This window comes from Brassica napus, chromosome A2 (genome assembly GCF_020379485.1).
Source record: "Brassica napus cultivar Da-Ae chromosome A2, Da-Ae, whole genome shotgun sequence".
Taxonomy (NCBI): domain Eukaryota; kingdom Viridiplantae; phylum Streptophyta; class Magnoliopsida; order Brassicales; family Brassicaceae; genus Brassica; species Brassica napus.
Window position 1 is genome coordinate 12,897,381 of NC_063435.1, and position 11,477 is coordinate 12,908,857.

At 35.2% G+C, this 11,477-nt stretch overlaps 2 protein-coding genes and 1 non-coding gene across 3 annotated transcripts; 1 reads left to right on the plus strand and 2 right to left on the minus strand.

The window, feature by feature from the left end:
- Positions 1-401: 401 nt before the first annotated feature.
- Positions 402-1,545, minus strand: LOC106412298. Its single transcript, XM_013853217.1, has 2 exons — positions 1,298-1,545; positions 402-1,191 (listed from the first exon to the last, which is right to left on the minus strand). The coding sequence occupies exons 1-2, from the start codon at positions 1,543-1,545 to the stop codon at positions 402-404; spliced, it is 1,038 nt and encodes a 345-aa protein (XP_013708671.1).
- Positions 1,546-5,354: 3,809 nt separating this feature from the next.
- Positions 5,355-5,436, plus strand: TRNAS-UGA. The gene has a single exon. It is a non-coding gene; the product is annotated as a tRNA-Ser (tRNA).
- A 534-nt stretch (positions 5,437-5,970) lies between these two features.
- LOC106397570 (probable serine/threonine-protein kinase PIX13) lies at positions 5,971-9,819 on the minus strand. The gene is made up of 6 exons (XM_013838181.3): positions 9,458-9,819; positions 8,784-9,268; positions 7,089-7,224; positions 6,845-6,978; positions 6,615-6,738; positions 5,971-6,504 (listed from the first exon to the last, which is right to left on the minus strand). The coding sequence occupies exons 1-6, from the start codon at positions 9,531-9,533 to the stop codon at positions 6,089-6,091; spliced, it is 1,371 nt and encodes a 456-aa protein (XP_013693635.1). The 5' UTR covers positions 9,534-9,819; the 3' UTR covers positions 5,971-6,088.
- Positions 9,820-11,477: the final 1,658 nt, after the last annotated feature.

Below are 11,477 nucleotides of genomic sequence, written 5' to 3' on the forward strand. Positions count from 1 at the left end.
AGTAGAAGCAGAGTGGAAGACATATTTATTTGGCAGCCCTGGCCAACATGAATCTACTCTACAAGATCTGGATACTTCTCTGCATCCAAGAAGAACCAACAACAGACAATCAGTACGGATGATAGTTTCAACTGGACACAAGATGTATGGAGAAGCAATTGCTCATCTAAGCTGAGACAATTCATATGGTCAATTATCAATAACGCGATTCCCCTTGGAGAAAACCTTCAAAAAAGAGGAATTTTATCAGCTACAAACTGTCCTAGATGCAAAAAAAAAGGAGACAAAGATGCATATCTATTTTACCTGCCCTTTTGCAGTGGAGGTGTGGAAGCATATACCGGTCAAAAACGCAGTTTACATAGCTGCATGAATGGAATTCACTGAGACTTTGCTTTGTTTTAAGGATATTGTGTGTCTGCCTCCAACTGGGATTGTGGGTTCCATTCTGCCTTGGGTGTTATGGACCCTTTGGATGTCCATGAATGTTCTAGTCGAATATGCCACTTCCATGTAGCATATTCGTCCCTGACATGTAAACACTTCGGGTAACTTATCTCCATAGGGGTCTTGTAGAGAAGATTTGGAGATCTTGTAACACGTTCTAGCAACCTTCCATGTGAATATGTGAGTGTTAAGTAGAGATCTTTCATGTTAACCTCACATCCATCTTTTGTTGCTTGCCCAAGACTCAATTTATTATGCTTCAGATCAGGTATGTAGTATATGTCTTTCAATACCTTTATCTTTCCAGTCTTGCACACAAAAGTAATCACACCCTTTCCTACAATATCAACACACAATCCATCACCAAACTTCACCTTCCCTTTGGTGTTGAGATTCAAACTCAAAAAGAACTCCTCGTTTCTCGTCATGTGATTACTCGCTCCATTATCCAAATACCAGACACTTGCATTGCCTTTGTCGATATCAAGATTATTCGGAATCACCTTATCTTCGTTCAAGAACACCACCTCGTGTACATAGAGTGCATCGGCCTCTTCTGTCTCGTTTACGTTGGTTTCTTGATTCTTTGATGTCTTCTCGGGACAGACAGTTGCATAGTGACCAGGCTCGTCACATCTCCAACGTATCAGCTTTTTCTTCGAGTTGTTATCTTTGGTGTGTGACGCACGGTTTTGGTTGTGTGACCTACCTCGACCTTTGCCTCTACCGTTCCGTCCTCTTCCTCTACCATGGAAATTCTCATAGCCCCTCTAACTATGCTCTTCATTGTTCGAAAATATCAGCTTCCCTTGAGCTTCTTTCTGAGTTTCTTCTCCTACACGCCTCGTACTCCTTCAGCCTTCCAACTATATCCTCAAAACCCGTCTTGTTGAAGTCTAGCACTTGCTCAAGCGACGTTACGATCTGGATGTACTTGTGCCTCAGAAGACCCTTCAAGAACTTCTTGACCATCTTGTATTCTTCTATGTTCTCTCCCAAAGAGGTTGCTTTAGATGATATGACTGATATCTTCCCCTTGAAGTCATCGACCGTATCGTTATCATCCATCTTCAACCTATCGAACTCTGTCATCACCATCTGAAGTCTCGCCTCCCTTACACGATCAGCTCTAAGGTGTCGCGACTTGATGGCGTTCCAGATCTGTTTTGATGTGGTTTGTTCGCCACCTGGAGAATCAATGTCTCAGGAACATATTGAAACAAAAGAGCTATCGCAACATCGTTCTTCTTCTGATCATCTAAACCGGATTGGATCGTGTCCCACACTTCATGAACACGAAGTAGAACATTCATCATCATCGACCAAACTGTGTAGTTTGTCGATGTCAACATCAGACATTGGATGGATGCAGATCCAAGGTCCTTCGTACGTGGAGCCCTAGTCACGTCCGCCATCTTGCTTATGCGATCTCTTGTTCACAAGCACCAGGATCTTAAGCTACAATTTAAGCTTAGATCGATTCTCCAATCTGAGGCTCTTATATTAATTCTAATCTCTAAAAACACAATAATTATAAGAACTATTTTTCTATTAGCTTTAGAAACTACTAAAAACTAAAGCTCTCAATATGTTTCTCTTAGATCATATGGAATACCTCTCCATTAGACCTATATTTATATGAAAGACAATTCCCTTAAACATGTGGGATATGGAAAACACAAACCTAACTTAAACAGAAAACTTCATTTTCTTATTTCATTATTTTGTTTATCTTGACATATTAAACATCTAATAATATGTTAAGTTTCTACAAGATTGAAATTATCCAACAAGTGTGGAGTAGAAGCTCGCTGCTAGCAAAGAGAGACAAGTATAAGATCATAGTTGCGGGGATGAACCTTCATCACATGGTTTGATGAGGTTCATCTGGGAACAGAGGATAACGCTAGAAGCGTTTGTGAAGTATTGCATTGCGGTTAAGGGAATTTTCTGATTGCCCTTTTGTTGGTAACCTGAAAACTATGTTGTATATGTAGGCTTGACGAAGGAAAAGATCGTGACAAGTCTCTTGCTTTGGTGTGAGGTGAGATTGTTCAGCATAGCTTCGATGTCCAAGCTTTGCGACTTCAAAAGAAAGATGGAACTACGGTTTTTTACGTGACATATTTGAATGGATGGATCTTTAATTTGTTTGCTCAGGAAAAAACAACCTTGTATTTCCAATTATGATTATCAAACTTGTTAACATACGAAAAATCAATATATTTTTAATGTCGAATCAAAATCAACTAGAAAAGACACGCCATATCGTATACCCATGAGTGCAGGAATTCGAAAAAGCACAACTCAACGCATTTCAGAGAGAACCAGTTAGTTCTGGGTTCAAGTGGCATTTCACCCCTAATCATGAATAAAACTATTATTGTACATCATAATAATCTTGGTTATACGGTTTCTATTGATTAGAGTTAAAATAATATTTCTTTTTTTTTATTTTTATTGGTTTATTAGATAAGGCATTTATTTTAGTTTTGGATTTTATAGACATATATAGATGATTATTTAAATTTAAAATTAAATTAATTTTGACTTTAAATTTAATATATTTAATTTTAATTTACCATTTTTAACACGAAAAGCTCTAGACCTAAACCTTTTAGGATCGGACTAGGCTTTAAAATTCAGGCCCAAAATTTAAGACACCCAAACTTAGGCTATCCAGTAGTTAAAGGACCTATTTTTTAGAGAAGGCGTGTCGATCGTCCAGTTGAGATGGCAGATGCTACTAAGTCTCTGGAGAGTCTCTTCAACGACGTCAGATCTCAGTTGTCTCAGTCCATTGGGAAGCAGTACGATGAGAAACTTCTCAAGGTGAGATTTTCAGACTCAAAAACCTAACAATATTTTCATGAGTTATTAATTAGTTTATTTTCTTGCAGATTTTCACCGAGGTATGTGTACGTTTATTATATATATACAGTTGGGAAAAAAAGAGACGTAAATTAAAATTTGCATCTTATTTCTGATACTAATAGGGTGTAGATATGCTTATGGTGGGAGATCGATGGGTAGCAGTCCCTGGACCTCTGAAAAACCAATTGAAGCTTTGTAAGTCAATTAATTTTACAAGACTAGTTCTGAATAACAAAATTTTGTATTTTTTTTTAACTCTTTTTGTTTTTCTATGTGATATTTTGAAGACCGTTTTCTACTACCTGACCAGTACGTGTACCCGGACATAACTGAGGAAGAGGAGGAAGAGAAGATAAGAAACAAGCCTAGATAAATCGCTTGGTATGACATAGCTCTTAATCTCTTTGATTTACTTTGAAAGAATCTTAGTTTCACTCAGACTTATCTTCTTTTCTTTGGACTTTCAGGAGGGTGATTTGGCTGCCAAACAAAACATCTTACGAATTGAGTAATCTGTAGAAGTTAAGGATCATAAACTCTTTTAATTATTATTGTGTTTTGGTGATTGTTCATTGATTTAACAAAGAGAATTGTATGTCTTGATTTGAGTATTGTTTGCTAGATTTGTAAAACCTTGTTCTGAGTAACTATCTTGTATTCTCAAGTAAGAACAGAGAAGCTATAACTTCTTCAACTTTAATTTCTCTGATAAGCCTTAGATGGTGTTACATCTATCTCCTCTGATTATGATTATCAAGGCAGCATGTTTTCAGCATCTCGTTGGCATGAACCAACACGTGTCGATGATGGAATCAAAACGAGTCATCACCATAGGTTGGAACTGATTCAGTTTCACAAATTGATTTCTTATTCAGCACCCTTCTCAAACAAACATATAAGGTTCAGCAACATGGATATAACTTGCTCCTGCATTGGTGTCTCGTATCAATGTCCCAACAGTGCTAACACCAATTGTTTTATGCCACAGAGACAGGTCATCTGAACCCAAAAAGATGACTCCCCCACTTCATGTTTCATTCGAACTATCCACCAAATTGTGTATCACTGGCATGCTTTTGAACTTAAACCACCACTTTTGCTTCTTCTTCCCTGACTTTTCTAGACTCCTTTGCACACAAGATTCTGGTTTCTTGACAATATTTTCCAATGGATAGCCACTTTGATCTGGTGCAAAGCGAATCAACATTCTATTTTTTTTGGACTGAGACCAACCTGTAAACAATAAAACCAGTCCAACTCTCCTCTCCTTCCAAGCTTATTGAGACCAAATTCAACTTTTTCTACTTGCGGATGTAACATTATATCTCCTACTCTCCTTTGTTCAACGGCTTCTTTTCTGGCTCTTAGGTTAAAAGCTAATAGAGTTCCTCAAAATGAATCTAATTAGTTGTTGTGCTTGGAAAATGAAAGCAGTTTGGAGAAAAAGCTCATAAGGTATATTAATATCTTCAAGTCCATGAATACAATCGTGAATTACGAAAGCTTACACTATGCATTGACTTGGCCAAGTTCAATGTATGCTAAAAAGACTCATTGCCATCATTTCAGGGTCTTACATCTCTCTCTGCTTTGACAGTTTTTTTTTTGTCAGGAAATTTTCAAAAAGCAATGATTTTTGCTCAAATTATTTATATGTGTTTTGTTAGATTCACTAGCCACTTAATTTTATTGGCTTCAACTAATTCTCAATGCAATACTGCGCAAGTTTTGCTTTAAATAAAGAAATAGTGAAGTATGTGACCAATACAGTTCTGTAACTTTTCTCCTGAGAAGAGTTCTCAAAGTAAATCATGTAATCCTTGATCTTCTTCAACTCTCCCATTATAAGCAACTCAAGAGGAAACAAAAGCAGAGCGTTATTGTAAAGCACAAGTCCCCAAGTGTTCAACCCTGTCGCTGTCGTCATGACCACATGCTTGATGTAAACAAAAGTCTATACGATCTACTTAATTTGATTGGCTTCATCTAATTCCCAATAATATTAGGTAATCTTGTTAAAACCAGTCATGATAGTCAATATGTCCGAGTGGTTAAGGAGACAGACTTGAAATCTGTTGGGCTTCGCCCGCGCAGGTTCGAACCCTGCTGTTGACGAAATTTTTGTTTTTGCTCTTTTGGGATACATAATTAGTCCGTACATGTTCGTTTTGAAACTTTTGTCATCACAGTTATGAAATCAAAGCAATCATAGTTCCAATCACATAGAGATGTAAACATAAAAACTATATTTATTTCACTAATCATATGTTTTTTTTTACCGAATAACGCACTACTCTTTGCCTTCCTCCTAGTTACAAAAGAATTGCATAAAAGGATCTTGCAACGCAGTATTTCCGGTTATGATTATTTATATTGATCTCTGATATGACAATTTTGCGAGAAATTGTCATTTCGTTCTTTTACTATATGCTGATTAATCTCTTTGCCGGAAACTAGCTAGCAGCTGTCTCAACGCGAGGCCGAACATCTGAAGCTAAATAGGAAAGCACGAGACTCTTCTGATACATTGCCATTATCGCTTGCTGATATGTCAGTGTATGCCTTTCCTGACAAGAAGAGAAAGATATCACATATAGTATGTGTGTGTTGTGTAAGCATTGTTCATAGGTTTTTTACAACTATTCCCAAGATTCAAAGTATCACATCTATTTTTATAAAAATAAAGGTTTTACGTATGTTTGTGTATAGACTATAGTGTAGTGTGTACATCATAATATGACTGATCCAAAGGCAAAGAGACACGTTACTATCTGGTTCGACCGGTTCCACGGACGTGCGGTGAACCATATCGATTAATCCGGTTATTATCTGGACCACCACCGCTTCGCTTACGCTTCTCTTCTTTTGGTTCGTCTCTCATAGTCCTCACGATTTCTAACTCTCTGAGTACTTCGTCCATAGGCGGTCGGTTCTTCGGGTCCTCCTCCACACACCGTAGAATGAGTGCTGCAGTTCTGATCACAGCCGAAATTGGATACTTGTGCTCGAGCCGTGGGTCCATCATTTTTTGGATCTTCTTTTTCTGTGTCAAACCCGGTTTAGCCCATTCCACGAGATTCAGCTGCAGAGGTGGTCGGTTTGGGTCGAGTGCTCTTAGACCGGTTAATATCTCTAAGAGGACAACTCCAAATCCGTAAACATCACTCCGTACGTATAAATGACCTATATAACACGAAACAAAACATTTTATGTAATCCAAGATTCAAATAAACTATATACTTATTCAAAACATCAATTACACATGCTGTCGTATAACTGCACGTTTTTATTACCTGTCGCCATGTACTCGGGAGCTGCATAGCCTTGTGTGCCCATGACACGTGTGGTCACGTGAGAGAATCCATTGATCGGACCAAGTTTGGCTAGACCGAAGTCAGAAAGCTTGGCATTGAAGTTCTGAATGAAACGGCAACAAATTAATTTGTTAGCCTAAAAAATAAGGACATACAAAACACGCATGGAGTAACGTGTGGGAACTAGAGATGACAAAGAAACGACATACGGAATCAAGAAGAATGTTGGAAGCCTTAAAGTCTCTGTAAATAACACTCTTCTCGGAGTTATGCAAGAAGTTAAGTCCTTGAGCTGCTTCAATGGCTATTTTCAAACGTGTGTCCCATGTCAACGCCTCTCCTTCTGCATTCACATTTACATGCACACACAAATGATATAAAGATATGTATAAGGTTGTCAAAAAGAAAAAGGATGTATAAAACAAGGTGATTGATGGTTGAGTGAAATCGTACTTGAGAAGAGGTGATTTTCAAGGCTTCCTTTGGGCAAATACTCGTACACCAAGAGGAACTGATTCTCTTCCCAGCAATAGCCCAAAAGCTTGACAAGATTTGGATGGTGAAACTTCCCTAAGAATTTCACTTCACACTGCAATTTACAATATATAAAATTTCTTTATTTATTTATTCGATTTTGTAGGTTTGGAGACTTGGAGTTATTCAGAGCATCATTATTGCAAGTCCTTGTGTTTGAGTCCTTAATACATATATATGTATATGTATATATTATATAGATGTATATAATTGTGGGTTAAGGACTTTACGGAAACTCAAACCGAAAGTTCCTTAATTAAGGACCTAAGCACAAGGACTTGCAATAATGATGCTCTTAGGAGTCCAGCATGTCTCAAACATATTTGAAAAGTCAATGGTCAAAGCTATCTATCATCATTTCTTGTCGAAAATCAGGTCAATATTTACTATTTGTTTGTTGATAAACAAGATTATTTGTTTCATTTTTGTCACAGGTCAATATTACATATTTTATTTATAAATATAAATATACTCCTATAAACAAGGTTATGAATGTTGACCCTTTTTATTCGATATTGTAGCTATGACGGAAATTTCTTGCTGGAGACAATACACAAAGAAGAAAATAATTTCCACGCATCAACAGAAGAAAGCATCCAACCATATCATTAAATATTTATGTTCACATCATTGATTATTATATACGTATTTTTCTCTTGATTGACTACGGTTATGTGATAATCCATTGAACTCTTCTTCTTCTTTTTAGCGTAATGTTGTATTGACTTCTTCTTCTTTTAGGTGATATACATGAGACGGGTACAATTAGATTCAATTTTAAATGATTAAAATGTATTTTCAAATACAACTATGTGTAACACGCCACTGAATTATTAATACCATATACGTTTTGTTGTAACTTTTTGTTAGTGACATATAAACCCTAAATTGATTAGTTGTACAAATAACTTCTAAATTAGTACGTAGTGCCAAATTTACAGCATGTGATTTATTCGACTAATCAGTACTACTAAATCCATAAGTATGTTTCAAAAACTATCATTTAGATTGATCAACCTGGCAACTAATTTATAATTAGTAAACTAAGATGTTTCCGGAGAATGTTTTAAGACTACTTTTATTTCATCTGATGTCCAAAAAGTTATAATCTATTTGACCCATGTACTTGTGATTATACCTTTAATACTCCTTCTGTTTTGAACAGTATATAATTTTTGTTTTAAATTAGATGGTATTTTCTATTTTAGTGTGAAAGTTATTAACTTTTATATATTTTATGACTATTTATATTATTCATTTTCTTTTTATTAATTAAAATACGTTTAGTTTGATAATTAATGATCTTTTTATTCATAAAAGTAAAAGTTAAATATATTTTCATTTATGTGTTTAATTTTAAAACATCAAGTAATAACAGTATAAACAATCATTATTTAAAACGACCAGACTACTACTTTTTGTTACTTCTTTCATAAATAGTATCTAGGGTCTGTCTATCCCCGTTGCAAAGTTCACTAACTTTTCTCCAGTTTAAATGCACAAATGATATTTCCAATCTATTATGTGAGTATTATTGCCTGAATTAGAAACTATTAATGATTTCAATGCAAAATGAAAATGAAAAAGGAAATAAAAAGTGGAGTAGTTACTTGCCTGCCATTCATGTAAGCCTTGAGCACTATCAGGGTTTGATTTCTTAACGGCTACCGGTATTCCGACACCGGGCTTCGACGGAGCTAACGTCTTCTCGTCGAGCCATCCTTTGAAAACCTGTCCGAACCCGCCTTCTCCGATCATAGACTCCGGCCGGAAATTCTTCGTCGCCGTCCTGAGATTCTCCAGTAAAAACATCTTCAGATTCGGCGTCACTATCTTCCCGCTCGGCGGCACTGCCTTCTTCCGCATACCCAACTTCTCCACCGGCTTTGACGGTGGAGTATCCACGGGTCTAGGCGTCTCCTGCGGGTTTTCACGAGATGGGTCATCGACGGGTCTAGGCGTCTCCTGCGGTCTGTCACGAGTTGGTTGCCGTCCTGTTTCCGCCGCCGGAAACTTTGGTTTCAACCCTCTAGCCGGCGACTTTGCGACCAACGGCGGCGGAAGCTTTGTGTTAACTGGACTTTGCACATGTCTCATCACTGTCGGATCAATAGTTAGATTGAAACTTTACTAAAGAGGTTGGCTTAAAACGAAATGATGAAAATAGAGCAAAGCATTGACATTTTCAAAGTTGAAGCCTTTCTCTGTTCTTCTTAATTCAACAACTCAAAAAAAAAACTTCGGAATCACTGGAAAATAGAAACAGAGAGATGGGTATGTGTATGAACCTGAGAGGGGCTTGGTGGAGGCAGGGCTCTGTTCGTGTCGAACGCTAGAAGATCCACAAGGACAGAAGTTCCCCATCACACAAAACAAGTTTTGACTTTGCTCTTTTTTGGGTTTATCTTCTTTATGATCACATAAGATTAAAGATAGCCTTTGCTCCAAGTGTCTCCTTTCTTCCTTCCTTTTCTGGAGATTTTAACTGAAAGATGGAGGAAGGAGGCTAGAAACAGAGAGGAAAGATACCAAGCACAACTCTTTTGGGAAATATATATTTATTTATTTCGATAATAAAAAGGCGTCTATTTATTTGATTTTTTCATGGTTATATAGCAGACCCTTGATTGGCTGATTGTTGATATTTTTTTAATTACCAGTATTTTCAACGTTAATTATCATGTTTCATACTTGTTGGTTGCACAAAAATAAATATTTATTACGTTTTCTCATTTCTTTTCTTTGCAATTATATTGTCCACGGCCCAAAGCTACATGTTGGTCTAAGGGCATCTCTAATCCTATTCCATTTTTGACTCCAAACTCAATTACAGAGTAAAATATTTTTCAATCACATTTCATATTCAACTCCAAAATGAAGTAATAGCTAGGGTTACTTCATTTATGGAGTAAGCTTATCCATTACTCCATTTTGGAGTTGAACTTTTTATATTTATGAAACGGTCCCTTTGATTTTTTAATATTTTTATTTCATACTTAAAATAATATAATAACATAAAAAAATATAATACTCCACTAAAAATTACTACTTTATAGTTTACAGAAAATATGCATAAACTCATAAAAGTCAAAACTAAGAATAAAAAATATAAAATAAATATAATATAAATAAGTAATATAATAATTAATTCGGTAAATTATTTTTGAAACTACCAAAAGCGGTGAAGTATTATTCAAACGGAATAGATGAGTTTTTTAGTTTTGTGGATCAAAATTTTGATTGATAACATTTGTACTTGTTGAACTTGATATATGCACAAACAAACAATAGGACCCAATACATAATTCAAATTACAAAACAAACTTTATTTTTCTTTATGTTTTTTAATGCATAAAAATATTTTTGAATTAGAAAAATTACATATGATAAAATCTGCACGAATTGAAAGTGGAAGATAATCTCTAGTTGTATTTTTAATGATAAATATTTAATTTAAATAAAATATATTATTATAGAAATTTTGTAAACATAAAATAGTTGGGTTAATATTTCATTCCTACTCCATTTTTTTTCTCTAAAATGGAGTAAAAGTGAATATGGAGTAAGGAATGCTCCAACCCAACTCCATATCTCACTCCATAATAAAATTTACTCCATAAATGGAGTAATTTATTTTTTGTTTGTTCATCACTCCATTATGGAGTGGGAAATGGAGTAGGATTGAAGCAATTTTACTTCATTTTCACTTTTACTCCATTTTAGAGGAAAAAATAGAGTTTTACATTGGAGATGCTCTAATAACAATTATTAACTAAATGAAAAAAAGAATCATTTTGTTTGGAGTTAAAAATAGAGTAATACATTGGAGTAAAATCCAACTTCATTTTGGAGTTACACCATTTTGGAGTAAAATTTGGAGTAATACATTGGAGATGCTCTAAAAGACATGGAAACTATTGGTTAACCAAAAAATATCATAATGGATCTTACTTATATGTATCAAATAACATTTAATAATTGAATAATTATTGGTGAAATGAACTGAATAAAATAGTCATAAATTAATTATAAGATATAGTTTAACAGGTTAATCATGTTTTATATTATACCTTTACCACATTAGTTATATATATATATACCAAAATCATTTTTCTAAACACAAGCAAACATAAATTTTAGTAAATAATAGAATTTAAAAATGGTATATAACGAAACCATGTTTTTACACATGATCAATAAAAAAGTGCTATTTTTATTTAATTTTTATGGAAATGGAACTTCCTTTATCTCCTTTGCGTGGCTGATTGAGTCTTTTGTGAATATGAGTTTCTGTATTGTAAAGGTCGG

Bases quoted from the DNA above. Each gene is read 5' to 3' on its own strand.
- LOC106412298 (XM_013853217.1), bottom strand. From the start codon at position 1,545: ATGGTGATGACAGAGTTCGATAGGTTGAAGATGGATGATAACGATACG. The intron at 1,192-1,297 runs GTACGAGGCGTG...TTTCCATGGTAG, and splicing joins ATAGTTGGAAGGCTGAAGGA to AGGAAGAGGACGGAACGGTA.
- LOC106397570 (XM_013838181.3), bottom strand. From the start codon at position 9,533: ATGGGGAACTTCTGTCCTTGTGGATCTTCTAGCGTTCGACACGAACAG. The intron at 7,225-8,783 runs GCAAGTAACTAC...TGTAAATTGCAG, and splicing joins AAGGCTTACATGAATGGCAG to TGTGAAGTGAAATTCTTAGG. The intron at 6,505-6,614 runs GTAATAAAAACG...CGTGTTATATAG, and splicing joins TCCCGAGTACATGGCGACAG to GTCATTTATACGTACGGAGT.